The sequence below is a fragment of the Opisthocomus hoazin genome, chromosome 4 (assembly GCF_030867145.1).
Source record: "Opisthocomus hoazin isolate bOpiHoa1 chromosome 4, bOpiHoa1.hap1, whole genome shotgun sequence".
Lineage (NCBI taxonomy): Eukaryota > Metazoa > Chordata > Aves > Opisthocomiformes > Opisthocomidae > Opisthocomus > Opisthocomus hoazin.
Genome location: NC_134417.1, coordinates 89257532 through 89277535, shown reverse-complemented (window position 1 = coordinate 89277535; position 20004 = coordinate 89257532). Strand labels below are relative to the sequence as shown.

The 20004-nt window shown below is 47.2% G+C and overlaps 1 protein-coding gene across 1 annotated transcript in view; it reads right to left on the bottom strand.

Annotated features, from left to right (window-relative positions):
• Positions 1–9407, bottom strand: part of PLCD1 (phospholipase C delta 1) — a 57307-nt gene extending 47900 nt beyond the window's left edge. The window contains exon 1 of the mRNA XM_075419847.1: positions 9049–9407. Within this exon, the coding sequence (XP_075275962.1) occupies positions 9049–9082 (34 nt within the window). The 5' untranslated portion in view covers positions 9083–9407. The remainder of the gene's footprint in view (positions 1–9048) is intronic.
• Positions 9408–20004: the final 10597 nt, after the last annotated feature.

Below are 20004 nucleotides of genomic sequence, written 5' to 3'. Positions count from 1 at the left end.
GGCAGAGTCCAGCCGGGGGTGGGACCGTGGAAGTCTCTCCTCCTGCTTCGCTCACCAGTTCGCACGCTGGATGCAGAACTGCCGCGAGGCGCCTGCCGGCAGCTGCCCAGGTAGAAGGGACAAGTTTTCCTACGGTCGCGCGCCAGTGGGTTTTTATGCATCATTTCCAGGGGCTGGAGGAGTCCCAGACATTGTTTGCGGCTCCTAATCAGTGCCTTGGCTTGTCAGCGCAGCCTGCCCACAAGCGCCTGGGTCGGAGAGCTCGGCTCCACCCTTTCTCTTCTGCGCAGGGCTGTGCCGGGCTGTTCCCACTGACATGCGGCCACGAGGAAGCTAAAAACACCTTTTAGCCAGAGCAGATGTAGCCCAAAAGCTGCTCGGAAAGTGTGTTTTAATGCTTTTCTTTTTCCACCTACAGAAGAGCATTTTCCTAAGACTCTGGAGACTGTCTTTGCCACCGATTTCCTGTATGACTTGGGTGAGTCACGTACCCTGTGTTTCTGCATAGCTCTGGGTTTATTCTGCTAATTCAAATCTATCCTGCAATCTGGTACGGGGATAAGCCCCCATCTGTGGCTTCACGAGTCACTGATTACACAGAATCAGAGAGGAATTCGGGTTGTAATGGACCTCTGAAGCTCTCTAGTTCAACCAACCACTCAAAGTCAGGTCACCTGCTAAAGTAGATCAGGTTGCTCACGGCATTGTCCATGTGAGTTTTGGACATCTGTAAGGATGGAGACTCCACAGACAATCTAGACAATTTACTGTTCCAGAGCTTAGATGTTCTTAGTGAAGAATTCATTTGTTATGACCAGTATAAATGTCCTTTGCTGAAACTCATGACCATTGCCCATTGTCCTGGCAATGGCTGGGACTAAGATCCATCTCTTCCCTAGCCACGACCCCTTGTGCGGTGAAATACAGCAGCTATACTTCAAGCTGTTCCATCCTAGGGGAGTTTACAGACCTTGTTACAGACTAGGTTTTTTTGCAATTGCCTTGGCTAGTTGCTGCCTCGCCAGGCAAGCTAAGGGTGAAGATACTGCAAGGAGATGGAGTCAAGCTGGGGTGAACGTCCCTCACTGCAGAACCAGGATATGCCCAAGAAACGTGACAGCGAACCACAAGTCACCATTTCTGCTGGAGACCGAATCGAAGGGTCTCCGTCATCAGCCCCCCATCATATTCAACACAGCTTTTAGAAACATATTCTCTATTCCTGGTGTCTGGTGATCCAGTCACCTTCCTTTTCTTTCTCCTCATTTTGAAGGAAGCCCTACCAACGCTCACAAATAAGCACAGAGGACTGGGTTATCTGACCAGCACAAGGACAGGATCGGAGTCATTAATCGCTGCCATATGCCACATGTAAGAAACTCTCTGGGGACAAGGCAGAGGCATTGCATGGCCTTGAACAGCAGCACACTAATAACGCCTTCTTTACACATAGCAACTACGAATCATGGACAGCAAAGGAGAACAAAGGCGTTTTCTGGATGGGCCGTTGCTGAACATGTGAACCAAGCAGTCAGTAAGTGTTTGAGGAAACACCCCCAGCCTTTTCCGAGCCCCGTGCACGTACAGGGGCTGGATGTCGGAGCCGTCACCTCTGTAGCACTCCCCGGGAGCTGGGAGCTTTGCTTTCGCCCTGGCGAGGAGGTGGGCACCATGATGTAATGGCTAGATGATATTTATTAGCGAGCAGTCTCTGAGCACTTCCCATATTTCACGTTGTACTGGAGAGGACTGATCTAATTAAAGGAGTGGGGAAGAGAGGGGTCTCCCGTACTTGCCTTAGCAAAACAATTTGCTTCTGTGCACCAGCTCTCCTGTCCAGCAGCAGCCAGAATCCCATAGGGATCGATGTGGGAGCACACAGAGCCTCTCTGCTTCATTTTCTCATTAATTCCTAATAAGCAGCGCCAGCGACAGCACTGCTTGGAGCTTTCCAGGCCCTCAGAGAACATTTTACTGTACTTATCCCTGAAGTTTGCACTCACACAAAGCACAGGATCGGCAGTCACCAAGTTTAGATACTTCGACAGAACCACAACGTGCGAGTTTTGCTGTTGTGAGGGTTTCAGAGACGTAAGGAATTTAAAATCAGTTTGTTTTTAAAATGAGGATGAGATCATTGGGCCAGCAATGCTCTGCTTTGGGCAACAGCAGGTCTGGATGTATTGTGGTCTTGAGGTCATTTAAAGACAATGTCACGTCTCATAGGCAAAGCCTGACGGAAGAGCGTGACACTGTGTTACATGGCATTGCTGAGTGATGTTACAAGGCGCTGCGTCACGCTCCGGCGCTGGAGGAAGTCATTCCTGCAAACGGCTTAGGGACAAATTCTCCAACCCTTATTCACTGCAGGTAACACTCGACTGGGTCCGAAGCCTGCGAACACTCAAGCATGTAATTTTACCCATTTGACCGATCCCACTGAAATAAATGGCACTAGTCACATGAGTGATGTTATTCACGTCCTCGTGCCCAGGATCGGGGCTGTGCTAATCATCCTATCGATTCCAGCTGGATTACTCACGGAGCAAATGGAAATCTATGTGAATGAGGATGTCAGAACATGGTCCCAAAGTTAGCAAAGTGCTTTACTATCCAGGAAACAGGCACTTGAGATAGAAAGGCTGTAGAGTCTGGTAGGAAATGGGCTATGTGAGAAAATTATTAATGCACAGGCTGCTGTTCAGACAATTTTCCAAAATGAATTAATCTCCATCACATCCTTATACAAAGGAGCTAAGGAAGTGCTGTTACCAGCTCACAGAGGAAGAAGCAGGTTGGTTTTGAGCTCTTTGGGGCTGGACCTGTTCTCACACCACTGCCACGTTTGGGCAACACCAAAAGTGGTGCAACCCTACTACTGATCATAGTCTCTTTACACCACACCGACACAAATGACGTGACAGAAGTCAGCTGCCGATTTGCCCAGACTTGTGATAATTTAGGACTGGAATGAAAATACCCGTGCTGGTGATGACCTCACCGCTTCCCTGTTGCATCACGCACATGCTGCAAATTATTATGACTAATAATGCCTATGGCAGTTACATAACTCATAACAAATGTCATGTTAAGCGGAGATTTTCCCACTAAAGAGGGCAAAGGTTGTGCTTTGCTCTGTATTTGTTACCAAGAAGAAAACCTTAGGTCTATTTTACATGATGCCGTTCTTTGAAGAAACACTGTAATTTCATCTTCCCTCCCAGGCCTCCTCACTGTGAAATTCAATACAACTATTTTAATAAGAGTAATAGCACAATCAGAGTATCACTGCTCATTAATCAACTGCAATGTTTGCCCCTATATATTCCTAGTCCTCAGCAAGCGTGAGACCGCTCAATCCAGGCGAACTCAGAATCAACGAGAGTTTGGAAAAGCAGTAGTTCAGCTGGTCTGTAGTAACACGACAAACTTCCATCACTTGGTAGGGTGATGGAGCGCTCAGAAACTGAAGTTCCCGATGGTAAATAAAGTTCAAGGATTACTTTTGCACCCCTGGTATGAGGAGTACTGTCAGTGCAGGGGCTGCTTGGAAATGAGCACAACCAGCCGCAGCACTGGGCAGCGGCTCCTGTTCGGAAAAGCAGAAAACCTGCCAAGTGAGGAAGATTTAGATGGTTTCTTCCATGCTTTTGCAAATCACTGATGTTACCTGCGAAGTGCCTCTGCAGAAGCCCCTTTTGTCATCTGCCATCACCCCATGGTTATATCCAACCTGGCTTTTCTATCAGCTCTCTAGCAGCCCTGTGCCTGGGATCAGTGTGGTCCCAGCAGTGGTAAGTTGCCTTCCAGCTGAGACCCTGCAGGAAGGACAGGACAGCAAGGATCCTTCCACGTCTCCAGGGCCCCACCTGCCCTGCCTTTCCCTCCAGAGTCCATTCTTCACTTCATTCACACCTTCTCACATCCCACCCGTAGAAACCTCACTCTTTCCTCCTTCCTTGCTACCTCCAGGACACCACTCGCTGCTCTCAGCTTTAGCCTCCCCAGTCACATCTCACGTCCTCTGAGGACCAGACCTTGCTGTTGGCACAGCAGAGTGTGAGAACGGCCGGTTTCTCACCACCAACAAAGAATGCCAACGGCTCCTCTACACCAGCGCTCCCCTTCTTGCTCCCTCCAGGGAGTGTGGACTAGGGAGTGGGTGCTCAGACCGTAAGCATCGGTGCATCTCTGGCCACAGGTGCTGCTGCTGCTCCTTGACAGAGGGTGCATCTCGGTGCATGTGGTATGTACCAAGTTCCACCTTGTGGTGACACTGAGAATGGGCTTCTCCACAAAGCCTGTGGCAGCTCCAGCAAACCTCCTCCTCTTCCTTACATTGGCTTGTTTTGCCCACTCTACTTCCCTTCCAGGGTGCTTGAGAGGTCCCGCTGAGTCGGGGCAGGGTGACCTTCAAGTTTCACATAGGAGGAGTTCTCCCCAAGTTTCATAGACTCATAGAATAGTGTGGGTTGTAAGGGACCTTTAAAGGTCATCTAGTCCAACCCCTCTGCAATGAGCAGGGACATCTATCACTAGATCTGTATGCTCAGAGTCCCATCCAACCCGGCCTTGAATGTTTCCAGGGATGGGGCATCTACCACCTCCCTAAGCAACCTGTGCCAGGGTTTCACCACCCTCATCGCAAAAAATTTGTTCCTTATATCCAGCCTAAATCTACGCTCTTTTAGTTTAAAACCATCACCCCTTGTCCTCTCGCAACAGGCCCTGCTAAAAGTTTGTCCCCATCTTTCTCATAAGCCCCCTTGAAGTACTGGAAGGCTGCTCTAAGGTCTTCTTGGAGCCTCCTCTTCTCCAGGCTGAACAGCCCCAGCTCTCCCAGCCTTTCCTCACAGCAGAGGGCTTCCAGCCCTCGGATCGTTGCTGTGGCCTCCTCTGGCCCCGCTCCAACAGGTCCAGGTCTGTCCTGTGCTAAGGGCTCCGGAGCTGGACGCTGGACTCCAAGGGGGGTCTCACCAGAGTGGAGTAGAGGAGTATCATGTTGTGGCTGTCCTTCAAATCACTGCCTAAAACCTTCCTCCGCTGGCAAGAAGCTGTATGATGGGCAGGTTTCTGGCGCACTGAGATCAGTGCTGTCCCCTCGCCCAGTATCTCTCAGCCCCACTTTCTCTCTGTATCCTTTGGTTGTCTCGCCTTGCCTGCAAGGTTTCTGGGAGAAGAATGGTCCCTTCTCCAGCTCTGTTCTGACCAGTCGACACAGCCCAGCCGTCTTTCCCCAAAACAGGCTGGCTCTATCCAGCCTGCCTACCGGGAAGGATTGCAGACCCATGCCATCACCCAGATCACGCGATGTGCTGGCTTGCTGTGGATCAATACCACGCTGGGGGATGTGCTGGCAGTTAAACAGTGCAGAGCCCTGGCTCTTGTTTGGATAGACGAAGCCAGGCTGCCTGCTCAGACATTTCACAGACAGTTCAAATTGTGACCTTTATTTGCGAAAATCTTCATAAATCTTTCTACCAGTCTGAGGCTCTTGAAGGGAGCCTGGATCCATGCGCAGCATTGGCTGTGACCCATCAAAAGCTACTGCCCTGAGCTCTTGATGGAATCCAGGTAAAGCACTTGACTAAAGTTCATTGCACTCAGGAACTCAAAGCCAGACTGAAGGTTTGGTTCCATCCTGCCACTGATCCCTCCATCATGGTGCACACAGAGATTTGGCTGCAGAGTGAGAGGCACTAAAACCAACACTGGCTTGCAGTAAATTACAGCTTTTTCAGTAGTTGGTGTGAAAAGAGTGGGAAGAAAGTAATTGAAAAGAAGGATATCAACGCGATGGGTAGGACCAGCACCAACAGCACTCATACAGCTTAGCTGCCTGACTCCCAAGTCATGTTTCTGGGCACACGCTGATGAAGATGTTCTCTTCATAAAACCAAAGTCAATTGTAGGAGGGTCCCAGCTTCATTTTTTTCTTTTAAGGCCACTGATCAGTTTTTCTTGACATTTTCTTCAGGAGCTGGAATTTCTTCCACAGATGAATTGCAGGTCACTCTCACCATTCTGTAGCACTGCCAAATTTGTGCAATAATTAAATTGCACAATTGAATTATGCAAAACTAGGGGAAAAAAGCCTTTTTTTTTCCCTTAAGTGATTTATCTGGAATTTCAGCACTCTGCAACTTCAGCCATGAACAGCCAACAAGACTTGTGTGGTATCTCAAAACCGGGCTTTAAAAGGTACCCATGTGAGGGGCAGTCCAAGGTGTGAGAATTTCCCCACACACATTGTCTAAACTGGCTCATTTGAAGGGTGGAAGTATCTTGGTTTAGAATAAACTGTGGCAAAATCCTCTCTACCTGCACAGAGAAAAAGAGAAACCACCGTGTTTGACCAGGGTCTGCAGCCTTCCACTCTGGTGGGCTTGACTAAGGACTGAGACCCTCCACCCACGGTACGGACCTAGGAGACGTATGGGCTGGGGGTTAGTCTCATAGTATTTAGATACCTACAGTGCTCTGAGCAAGAGGCCAGGAGAAGACAGGGTGCAATTCCCCTGTCTAGATCCCTACAAGCCTAGGATCTCTTGCAGATACCTTCACTTTGCCTGCTGAATTCCACCCTGGATGATCAAATCATCAAGTATTTGTCTGCAGCTTTCCTTCATAAATGAAAATTTCCTGTTTATATATTTCAATTTCCCTGTAAAGGAAACTATACTTTGCTCCCAAATCGTCGACACCTTTGGCTCCCAGAGCTGCCTATCCAGCCAGCTGAGTTTCCGGACCTTGCACCAACCCTCCCTTCCCCACACACCTCTCCCTCTTGCTTTTCCCTGTAGTCGGCTGTATCCTTTCATCTCTGCTACCTGCAGCAGTTTCCCAAGCGAGTTCATTTCCTTCTTCCCCCTTTTCGTTTTCCTCATTAAAATCTCTTTTTCCCCAAGCATCTTCTTGTCCCAGCTCACCTGCTCACCAGCTGATCCCAAGTAGCATTATCTCCACCCACAGAGGGTGAAGCCCAGAAGGAGCCTCCTCAGTGCTCCCAGCTAAGAAGGGCAGGTGGAGATGATTCATTTGGAAATTTAAATCTCGAAGTTAATCCTCAGGACTAGCTGACAGAAGAAAAAAGGAAATGGCCTGTTTTGGAGGACTCTACTGACCCTTCCCTGCTGATTCTCGCCCTGGGTTGTGGCAGAGGGCATTCCCATTAACAGGGCTGTGGCATTCCCTGCACAATGTACACAGTGTCTTGGATGAAAAATTCAGTGTATAAGAATAAGGCATAGTACAAATTAGCTATTCTTTAATAGAATAGAGCACAAGGGCTCCCAGTTCAGAAACAAACCAGCTTCATTAGGCAAGAGAAAGATTATTAATAGCCCACAGAGTCCAGCAGATTCTTTGCGTACTAAACGTAGATGACCCTTTACAAAATAAGCAACAAGAAGCCCATCCAGCTGAATTAAACACATTCAAAATAAAAGGCACAGACCACTAAACCACAGCAGTTACTCTGGCTCTGCGGACAAGGGAGCACGCTCAGAAAGGAGGAAAATGCCAGGACTCCGATCTCCATCCAAATGCAGAGTAGACAAAACCATACAGACTCCTCAGAAACTCTCATCTACAGTAACACCCGCTTCTGCTACCGGGAGCTACCTCAGGTGTCTCCCACCGACTGTCAGATGTTTTACTGAGACTGAACCATGTGCCTGTGGTTAATTCTGACATGGTAAATACAGCTGCTGCTGCTGTATCTATGTTGAAAAAAAAAAAAAAAGAGAGAAACTGAAAGAAAGAAAATGAGGTTTGACAGACCGCCACAGACAAAACATATCTATAAACCATGGTATTTGAGAAATTTCTGACAAACTACCTAGCACAAGCCTGATCTTGCTAACAAACCAACATGTGAGCAACTTTTCTTGTCTAAGTAGTCTGGCATTCAGAGTCACTTTGGCACTTGTGTGTGTTATGTGCCAAGGAATTTCAGTAAATACTTTTTTTAAAAGCTTGGCTCATTCACATGTGTATTTTTCTGCTTGAGACAAGAAAATAGATTAACAAACAGCCACTGAGTTCTTCTTGGTTCCTAACCCCAGAAGACGAAATAATATTCACTGAAAAATGACCCACAGGCCAGAATAGGAAATATTTTAATAGTTCCAGATGTATTTCTTAGCTTTCTTTCCCCAGTGGCTGTATAATGAATAAGATACCTACAAAAAGTGCATCAACCTCTGTTTCACCTTCCTGTCAGATTTCTAGCATCTGGGAAAATCAGAAGGAAGATTTCTTGAGCCTAGGGGAATCTTTTTACATTTCTCCTGGTAATGCTAAACTGATTTGGTTTGTGGTCAATCACTTATTTCTCTATTAGTTTATTTTTGTTTATAGCTCATCTATAGTAAGAAAGCACCTACCTCATGAAATTAAAATAAGCACCGTAGACTTCTCCCATTTCTGTGGGATCACAATATCCCTTTTCAATCTGTAGCTATCACAGCACTGAGTGGTTTCTGCTCATCAAATTAAGTAAAATACAATGAAGAGGTAACAAAGCTATATATTAAAGTCAGACGAGGGAATAAGGGATATTTCATTACTCTCTCTATCAGACAACCTTCCCAGTCTTGGTACAAATTGAATCTTATTACATTTAACTTACTGGAAGGGCAGAGAGGATTTCTTCTTTTTTAGAAACATTACTTATTTTGTACTTAACGTTCACAGAGTCCTGAGCCGAGGTGATTTATCCTGGCTCTGCTGTCTTCACCAGAGCCCAGAGAGTTTACTCAGCTGAGCATCTGTCCCACTCTTAGTTTCACCATAAGGGGGAGAGATTTGGATCAACTTTTCTGAACTTGCAGCACTTACCCAGCCAGGACACCCCTCCCATCCACACAGCTAAGCCTATTAACAGAGAAAAAAACTGTCATCGCTTTCTGTAACACTGACTAAATGCTGCGTTACTTCCAAATGAGAGAATGGGGAGGCAAAGAAGGGGAGAGAAGAGAGGAGATAAAATAAAGCTCTTGGACTAGATAAGCGAGCTGAAATGCAAGGACGTTTCCGCAGACTTACTGTTGCAGGCGAGGAAAGTGCCGTTCGATTCCATTGCTGCAAAACACGCCGACGCGCAGCAGCAGCAAGGGCTCCGGGAAGCAGCTGTGCCCAGATGTTAGCGCTGGCCCGGGGTGGGAGCCAGACCCGCGGGGCTCCCCCCGCTCTCCGCGCCAGTAGTCCCCAGCGTCAGCCCCTCTCGGCGAGGCCCGCTCCCTCCCTTTGGCTGGAAATGCCTCTCGCTGTGACTCCTCGTTTATTTCCCTCCCGCATCTGCACGCCGGCGCCTGCCCAGCGCGTCGACTGAGGCCGAGCGCCCGAGCCCCAGCTCCTCCCCGATGCAATCTGGCGTCTCCACCGCCGGCCCAGCCTCCTGCCTTGGCCACCGCTGCAGCTCGATGCTTCTTCCCACCACTGCAGCTCGATGCCTCTGCCCACCGCTGCAGCTCGATGCCTCTTCCCCTGCTCCCGGCACGTTGTCACGCTCCGCTCCTTTCCGGCGAGGATTCCAGAAGAACATGGGCTGCTGCAAATCTGTCCTCCGTGGTCCCCAAATTAAGGAAAGCGCCTTAAACAGATCCCACTGATCGGAGTCTTGGTCTAAACAGCTTTTAGACTCTGGTAGGGGCATGTTTCTTATTGCAGGAAAAAGAAAACCAAAACAGGTCAGAGATTGCCAATGTAGAAATAGAAGCCGTAACCACAAACGCTTGCAGAGGCACGAGCTTAAAGCAGAGGAAAAGTTACAAGCTTTGCATTTGAGACAGCAAGACAGAAAGCAGAAAAAACTGCGCTGTCCTGAGGCTGTTGCTGAGTGGAACTGATTTCTCCCACTCTGTCCCCTGCTCTTGAACTGGATATTTTTTAAGATGATGCTGGCAAGCAGGGTGGGGGAAAGAAAAGGCATCCAGTATGGGAAAATAAAGTTTCCCTCTACTTGATTGTTTGGGGGAGGTTTTCAGTTACTGCTTTGCTGGTTTTTTTATTTCCGTTTCTGGTTATTTAGGTTATCTGGGTGCAAACAATTGATGGAATTCTCGGCAGATTCAAAGCCCTCTCTCCTCAGCAGCTGTAAATCTGGCAGCTCCACTGACACAAGGGAAAAGTCCCTCTCTGACAGTGACAGATCTGGGAGGAACACGGCAAAAAATACTTTGGGACTGGGACTGTTTGTCCCTCCCTGCCAGGAACTGGGCTGCTCCTTTGAGAGCACAGACCTTGCTCTCAGTTCTACAGCCCACAAATACAGGGCTGCTGCCACCACCCAAGGGAAATCGCCCTAATATAGCAACACTCCTCTGTGTTAGTACAGAACTAACAAAACCAAACAACTGGAGAAAATAAAGAGCAAAGATTTCAAACCACGACTACTCAAAAGCCCACCCTTCTACCTCACGGCCACCAGCACAGCATGAGGGGCTCATCTCCCACTAGACACTTGCCGAAGGACCCGGGAAGGAGCATCACTTTTGCAAGCCCACAGACACAGAGACATTGACTCGGGCAGGGAAAAACTGTTTGGCAGCAAGATCGGCTGCTGGCAGGCAGGACAGCAGCTGGAGGCAACCAAGAGATTCCTCGTAGACCCTTAGAAGCCTCCAGGCAGGGGGATTTCTGGAGAACACCACCACCACCTGCCGCCCTTTCAGCTGATGGGGAAGAGCACAGGAGGGAGTGTGCAAGAGGCTGGTGGATGAGTCAGCCAGACTGGAAACTCCAGTAAAGCTGAGGTGATGAGGACATTATGGTTTTCACAAAGGAGGAAAAGTAGAGAAGGGCAGTCTGAAGGTGGTTATGGGAAATAGCATTATAATAACTCCTTTGCTCTTCTTTATATCGCATCTTATTGTGTTCTCACACTGCCTCACACAAGCCCCTCACTTAGAGATGTATCGGCCAGTATCCTTATGCCCTCTGTGGCAAAGGGAGGAGATGTAAGAGAGCTACATTAGTCCCAGAAATAATAAGGATGGTATTCTGGAGAGAACCCCTTCCCAGCAGCCCAGGGCGTGGCGGAACCAAGACGTGACCATGACTCCCCTGCACTGCTGTGAACACCACCGTGATTGCACTGACTGCTGGACAAAGCATCGCCAAGCAAGTGAGACTGTTTCTCTGCTGTCATCCCTTGAGATTTCATAGAATCATAGAACCATAGAATGGTCTGGGTTAGAAGGGGCCTTATAGATCATCTCGTTCCAACCCCCTTGCCATGGGCAGGGACACCTTCCACCAGACCAGGGTGCTCAAAGCCTCATCCAATCTGGCCTTGAACACTGCCAGGGAGGGGGCAGCCACAGCTTCTCTGGGCAACCTGTGCCAGTGCTTCACCACCCTGAGTAAAGAATTTCTTCCTTCTGTCTAATCTAAATCTACCCTCTTTTAGTTCAAAGCCATTTGAACCTGATCCCCTGCATTTACCCCTTCATGACAACCCACTGTGTCTTCTTGTGCTTCCTTCTTGCCTTTTCCATGATGGTAACTGAAGTGGTAGCAGAAATGGTGCCCTGTCAGGAGGATTCACAAAACCTTGCCCAAATTTTCACTTTTCCCCATGACACTTAGTCTACACTTCAATAAGCATCACCATTTTGGCTGCTTTGAGCACTGTGGGACCTTTCCACCACCCTAAGCTAAGTCATCACCATTCCTAAAATCCTTGATGGGCTTGACGTGGTATGTGTGCTCAGAGCAAGCCTGGCACTCCCAGACAGCCTTGCATTCCTTGCATTCCTCAGAAAGTACAGTAATCGCCATCAGAGCCGGTGATATCCTGCAGCAAACACCCAGCAGCCGAGATCACACGGCACAGGTCTCATCAGAGCCTTGTTTGAGAAGGCAACGGTCCTTTTAGCTATAGTTCTGTATGCGCACCATATGCACTGGAGTTCTTTCCTTTGCATTGAACTGACGTAAGCAGCTACTCATAGGCTCCTGTGAGCTCCAGAAATCCTACGAACAAGGTTCTAAGAACAATATAGCAGTTTAAGAGCTCCCTATGAATCAAGTCTCAGATCCCCATTTTGGATCACTGCACTTACTGTGTTCTTTCCCGGGTTGGGTTTTGGCAGATCCAGAAGGTGCCAGGCGCGAAGGGGATTGCCCTCTGCCTAGTTCAACCACACCACAGCTGAGTGGCAAGTTTAAAACTGGTGCAAGAACTGCAAAAAGTCAGCTTTCACCTGGAAGCCCTAAGAGAGCACTTCATTTTATAACAAAATGCGTGGTTAAGATAGGCTGCAGCCGACTTGCTGTATCTTTGCTTATTTTTCAAAAGCTGTCTGAATTTCTGACTGATACTTCCCTGCTCTGAATACAGATCCTAAGCTCTGTCCACCAACTTGCTCACAACCAGTTCTGTGGCTCTTTTTATCTTCAATATCAAACTAGGACTTGAAGGGTAGAGTTCAGTATGATTAAAATTAAACAGCACTCCTTTGTGCATGTTGTCTCTGCTCACAGCAGCAATACCGTTGCTAAGGGTCAAAGTTAAATACATACCATTTATTCTGAGCAGAACAATCCCGATGTCTGTAAGGTAGCATTCTGACACCTTTTTTAGGCACTGCAGGTTTGCCTCCTCTGCTTTAAAAATTTACTTTTACAGTGAGATAACAACAGGATTACACAATCTTTTCTTTTATTGCAAGTTAACTGAGCGAGGTGATTGCATGCTGTCTGCCCATGCTGATTTAGGTCTATTTATTCCTTGGTAAAATTACCCCCTCTGGGATTTTACAGCGGCCAAATCAACATGCACTGATTGTTTCACAGGAGGAACACACCTTTTTTAGCAATGAAGACAAAAGCTAACAGAAAAACCTGCTTTCCTGAATTCCACAAATACATTGTAGATTACGAGGAGGGCTGGATTTATTCCCTCTGGACTCCTCCACGCACCACCCACGAGCAGGGACTTCACCACTGAGCCCAGCTTGGGGTCTCCCAGCTTTCCACAAGCTGCAGGTTATTACATTTAGTGGCTCCCCAAGACTTAGGAAGCCACTTTATTTCCCTGCCTTTGTTGTCATGGATTTTAATCCCCAAATCATCCTGCCAGGCTGAAAAGGAACATGAAGAATTCCCTGTGGCATCTCCACCACATGTCGCAGGCAGCTCCTGTTCTCCACCTTTCCAGTGTTCCTTGGTGTCAGGATCCTGGCTGCCCACGGCTGAACCTGGACCTAAGCTCCTCCTCACTGCCTTCCAAAAAGAAGGCAAGGTTGGGATGAAAAGGTAGAATACCAACAGAAGTGAAAATTACACAATAAGGGCATGTAAATCAAGGAGAGGAGCAGGCAGTTGTTGTAGGGCTTCTTGGCCTCAATGCATAGGGTTTGGTCTCCTTGTTTCCATGGGTAGGAGATATAGGACGGGACCCATACGCAGAACAATGCATTAAAGGACATGTTTAGAAATGCCAGTGTGGGAGGGAGAGGATAGGAATGGACCCAAACTCTACATCACAAAATTTTCTCAGGTGTGGAAAGAAACCTGGAAGTGCCAATGACTCAAGAAATAAGCAACCTGTTATTTTTTGTTCCTTTCTCCTCAGTCCTTCCCCTCCAAGGGGAACTCTCCCTACAGGCTCTGGCACCCAGAGGGGTGGGAAAGCACAGCTCTTCTGTCCTGCTTCCAGCCCTCCCTTCCCCTTGGCTGCAGGAGAGGGCTCTCAGGGCTGGAGGATGGAGCAGGACTCCCGTTTCTCAGTCACACCAGAGAGGGGTGCAGGGAGGTTGCATTTCTTGAGCAGGAATCTCTGAACAGGAAGGGGCCAGAGGTGCCGTGAGATCTTGCTTGGGGCTTCTTTTCAGACTGCATGCATATGGATGTGCTGCACAAATATGTCTGTGGCAGCAGGAGCTGAGGGGCTGCTTCTCCCGAGTTTCTCTCAGGGTGGGGAGATGAGGCCCCTGGGAGGTGGAGAGGACAATAGAGGACATATCGTGATATACACATCATCCTCCTGGACTATCACAAAAGACCTTTTCTCAGCCCTGAGCTTCAGGCTTATGCCAGTGACACTCTGGTGCCCGCAGATCCTGATTACAGGGGGTACAAAGGCCTCACAAAGCCCATTTTGCTCCACAGTCCCTTTAATCTGGGTCAGCCACAGCCCAGACTCGGGCTCAGTGACCTCCAGCAAAGACAGCGAGAAGTTCAAGACAGGCCTCTTCATTGCACCAATTCACCTTCCAGCCAAAGAGCCTCAAACACCAAAGTGCACACCATCAGACAAAAGCAACTACATTTCCAATGGACAGAAAACCCCAAAGCCTGCTTTAGGCACCCAGCTTTTTTCTTGTCCACACCATCACTTTCTGAGCTCATCGAGAAGCAGAGTCAGGGCGTTTCTAAGCCTGGAGACAGGCTGTAGGGTTGGCATTGCCTTCCCGAAGCAAAGCTGCCACCTAAAGAGTACAAGGTCAGCACCACGACAGTTTACCGAGGGACACGTCCTAAAGCCAGGACACACCTCGATTAACCTCCTTGCTCTCTAGCTGTACAAGTGAACTTGGAAGGAATTTAATGGCAGCCAGGCTGGGCGAGCAGCGTGCCGCCCTCTGTAACACGCCCTCCAACACGTCCACACGGAGAGGTGCCAGGACCATCAGCTGAACTGGAGTTGTGCGAAGTCAAGGAGAGCTCCTTTTTCTCGCACCCCTACACCCCTTTGCATTCTCCTCCTTTGTTCGTGCACACACAGCCCAGCCCAGGCAGCGACGAGCGTTTGCAGAGTTCAAAGCCAAAAATCTTCGCAGGGTTCAGTTCAACGGTGAACCATAAATCACAGCAAACCCAAAGCAAAGCAGCTTACCTGTCTCCACTCTGAAAGCATGACTCAGGTGTTGATTTAATTGTACACAGTGGAAGGAATAGCTTTTCATCTCAGAGGAATGCTACACCGCCTGATCACCAAGTGTTTCCTATGCAGAAGATGCCTCCTGGCTCCCTCTGCCTTCCAGACTCTCACACACACCCTCCTCACCGCACAGAAATGCTCCCAACCGCCTCTCCCAAAGATAACAGCACAGTGCTTTGTTTGCTTTGCAAAAAGGACTCAGGATTTCTGCCGCTGTGACGCAGCAGGAGCCTAAGAAGCTTTTGGGGGTGATCTGGCCAGTAGAGAGAGCTTTGGTAGCCACATGTTATTTTTTTGTCAGCAGGAGAATTACTGAAACCAGCACAGAAGAAAATGTCATATTAAATAGAGTTCATGTCAATGCAGAAGCAGGACTGGAATTTTTTCAGACATTTCTGTTACGGTCTGGCTGTTCACTGAAATGCTTTTTCATGTCTTCTCCCAGTCTGTTTACTGCTTTAGATGGGGTGTCTTACCATCCTCAGATCATCAGAGACACCAGAGGTGTCTCTCTACATCCAACTGTCACGTAAATAAATTGATAATAGATGGACAGCAAAATATAAATGCCTTTTACATTTTGGGAACTGCTCAGGGCTCTTATTAAGTAGCCTGCATGTCAGTTTGGAAGGCCAGCTCCAGTCACCCTGATGGCTCATGTTTTGTAAAGGTATCATTACTCTTCTGTTGTCAGTACCATCTTTCATTAGGTGGACATAGTTCTTGCTGATCTCACTTGCGCTCCCTGCCAGTGCAAGATCTGGGATTCGAAGGACTGATCCTGCCACTGAGTCTGCTCCACCCAACATTCACGTATTGGTGACTTTTCCCAACACTGCCAGGTTTCTGGCAGCTGCTGGTCGTTCACCTGCAAGAGCCGAGTTGCAGTGTGGGGAAGAGCAGCCTTGTGGCTCGGCAGGAGCTGGCAGAGCTCCGCACCTTTGGAAATCGGGTTCCCTTAGAAGATAAACGGGAAAAAGTTCAGGAATGGGATTTACGACTCTGCAAGAACAGTGAGATTATTGGGTTTGTGAACAGCTCGCTGGACAAAATAATTCCCTGTAGTTTACAAGCTAGGCTGGAGTGGAATTAACACAACACAGTATCATAAAGTTCAGAGAACGGCTAGGGCAGCCAGATGCCTTGTTTATCACCACAGACAGCTGTGCCAAAATATCTTCAGACTGACTGATGCTGATGTATACATCTTCATTCACACCATTCATTGTAATAGTTACTCCCGTTCAGGAGAGCAGTACGTGGCCACAGGAAAAAGAAGCGACAGATGCTGAGCTGGGTAAAGCTAAACCTGCTGCTGGCATAATCCTGTACAACTCCCATTAAAATTAATGAGGTATTTCTGCTTGAGCAGAAGATAAATTTGACTTACTAAGCTAGAAATATGCCTATCTGACTCTGTATATCTGAAGTATTTGGAGGGGTTTTCCCTCCACTTAGTATAAGTAATCAAGAGCAGCTCTAACTACCTAATAAAGCAATAAAACAATCAAAGATCGCAATTAAAAGACTTACAGAGTTACCAGCTCAGCAAGTCTCACATTGATTTCAGACTGAAAAATTATATGAAAATAGACAAAAAAGCAAGATTATGCATAAGATTTGAGAATAAAAGGCATAGGTTTCCCTAGTTGTTCCAAAAAGCTCATTATAGCTCCAGGAATTTCAGTATAAAGGAGACACATAAGTTGACCTGTGTCCAGTAGTGCTAGGTATGATTTAGACATCTCACTAATTTTGTCTTCAGACTACTTTTAATTTGTTGAAAGTTTTATTTTATATTTGTTTACCGAATTTCTGTCAGTACAGGATAGCTTTATGAGTGCCTGAGTGTCATTTTTGGGCATGTCTATGCTTTAACAAATTTAGGTTTAAGTGAGCCCTCTAATGTTGAATTCTCTGACTTCACGTATTTTTATTCTGGCATAATGAAAATGTCTTTACCAGAGAGCTGTACAGAAAAGTACATACAGTCTTAAACAGTTATAAGCAAGATCTTGAGGGGAGAGGGGACCCCAGGGGCTTCTTTTAAAGCTATGAAAAGCTCATCATTAACAGGGAATGAGAAACTCTAAGAAAAAGTCACGTATACATTTCATCAGCTTCTCAGTTCAGTGCATCAGTAAACAGCGCAGATCAGCCACACAATGCTAGGCAGCTACATGTGATTGATAACTGTGTGAAAGATTTTGTAAATCTGACCATTAATATGAAGTTAACGTTGTGTGGATGAGAAACAATAACCTAACTGGGGAACCTAGTAACGTACTAGACCCACTGGTAGGAAAACATTACTTGGAGTGATTATTATTGTTTGGAAAGGAGAACAGTGGGAGACTGGTCCCAGGGTCCTGCCCCTTTCATCCATTAAGGGCTCCTTCTGGTATATCCCAGACAGAAACAGAGCTGAGACACCGAGCTTCACAACCAGTAATGTCCAGGTTAGCAAGCACATTTCTAACCTTAAAAGACGACAGTCATTAGGCCAAGTCATCTGCTGTCAGGAATGCTTGACACGCGCCTCTGCTTTCCTGCACCGTTGCCTCTCAGCAGCCAGTCGCACTGGGGTATACAAGTGAAGTATGGAGGAGGGCTGATGATTAATGCCATAATGGTGCCTTTTAATATACTTCATCTGTCAGCTTAATTCTCTGTAACTGGGATAATCATGATAATTAGATGCAATTGTTCATATCATTACCTAATTGCAGCTTTTCTCAGTGTAGCCAATTCATATGAATTTCAAATGCACAGAAAATATGGAAAGTCTGAGTTGTACCTACGTTTTAGAAAATCCTACTATGTATAAGATTCCCCACAAGTTTAAACCTCACACGAGGATCTTGTGATTCCAGAGTGTGCAACACAGGTAATCAGTGATGTTACAAGTAAGGCATTTTTATTTCTGGTCCCAAAGAGTTAAAACTACAATTCACACAAGCTCAGTGACATCAGACTTCCCTCCACTCCCATCTGAACAATTCATGCCGAGTATGAAAATGTTCTGGAATTGCTAACATCTCCAGAGCAGATGTTTATGCAGAAAGTATGCAAGGAATTCCTGTGTGTCCCAAAGTCCTAACGAGTGGCCAGAATTTTTGGTGTTAATTTATAAGCAGCCATGGTCTTTGAAAAGCCAGACATGAGGTGAAGGGAAAGACACTGACTGAAATCATTTAGGACCACAAAAAAAATAAAATCAAACAAGGTGACAACTTACTACAAGATTAATTTTTAGATTAACACATTTCCTAATTGAATAAAAGGATGACCTTTTAAAATATCATCAAATGTGTTCAAAAAGAGTATTCATAACCTCTAATTTAGCTTCCTTTAGTATCTAGTTTGATTTCGTAAGATGAAAGTAAGGAGCACAGTTCAATAAACTGTCACTGAAGAGAGAGGAGCCTTTGAAAAGAACAGAGGACCAAATTCAGATGCTGAAGTATCTCGAAATAGACCACGTAAATACCCTTCAGAGAGGTAGCGTTGCAAGTCTGAGATCACAGATCGCATTATTCCCTTTATTACAAAGGGAATAATGCACCTTTGCTTTAAGTGCAACGTAGAAATTGAGTTTCTATATACAGGTGCGACTACTGCTTCCCAAATCACACATTTATATTCCTGATAGAAACAAATGCAGCCACATTCCTCTGGCCAGTGGTGGTGTTTGGATTTTTGAAAAGAAAACACCGAGGGGATATCAGGGTGCAGAAAGAACCACAAACGTTGCCCATTGAGGAAGCATTTTATTGTTTTTTCGGTGCCTCCTCATCAGTTCTGCAAGGCCGGCGCAGCCAAAGCAAAAAGGTTAAATGACTCATTTCCTTCCTGCTCCCGCTGCAGGGCACCTCAGCCAGCAAAGCCTGTACACAGACGCGCACCCCCTCCGACTGCAGGAGACCGGGTTCGTGCGACTGCGTGCAGGCGTGCCTGTGGGAACAATACCTGGAAACGAAAACGCAGAGCTGTCCGATTGCTATTAATATATACTAGAGGGATCTCAGCAACAAGCTTCTGGACCGGACAGGAACCAGAGAAGATAACCCTGAAGCTGTGGTCTGGGCATTGCCTTTGAGTTTGTGGCACCCCAGGCACCTCTGTAAGCTCCCCAGGGCTTCCCTCATCCACCTAGTCCAAATCACGGACCATCAGCTACCCCTGTGCCCACCATACAATCCCTTAATCCTGAAAACTTCACCCTCCCCACTCTCTCTGGCCACTTGCTTGGGGGAGCAGAAGGTGAGCATCCCCACCGATATGTATTTTTCTACAGAAATTGCGCTGGTAGCTGACACGCTCCTGCTCATATCAGTGGTGGATCTCCTTTAGATGAAAGGTGAAGAGGGCTGCTCTGCCAAAACAGAGGACAACCCAACAAACCAGCTTTGGCTGCTTACTGAACAGCTTCACTTAAATGTGTTGCAACCACATGGAGTCTCAGCACAAGAACACACTAGCAGGACGTGATGGGACACGTTCTCACTGGTTTATGCCTTATATTCTTCAACCCCAGTGAGGTTGCAGACCTGATGCTTTTAATTCCAAGGTGCCAGCTGCAGCCCAGGTTAAAATGAGCTTTGAAGGGTTTTGCTCACTTTCGAACACATCAGGGATAATTCTGGGCTGCACTTTGGAGATGCAGGGGTGTGTATTTTTAAGACCAAGGGCAATTAAAAAGAGAATTCGCCCCTTCTGCTGAATGGGAAAAATTATGGTGAAGCTCCCAAAACGTAAGCATTTCTTCTTGCATTAGGAAATGGGTTTTTTCAGGTCAAAATTAACACTGTAATGGATTTCATGATAAACTGTAGCACTGAGGGTCAGGCCACACTTTGGTTGTTAATCTGTCACTGATAGAGTCTGGGTGTTCCCGTGGGGGAAAAGTGCTGCTCCTTCAACTTAACAACTTTAAAAACAGTACTTGGCTGCCTGAACACAGAAGCCTTCGTGTCATTTCAAGTGCTGCGGGATGTCCCAGCTGGCCTTCTGCTTCTGCTCCAGAAAGCTCTCAGTCCCCGATAGATCCTGGGACAATGTCTGCCAGTGCCTGGCAAACACATTATGCGTCCTTCGGCATTTTACGTGACAGG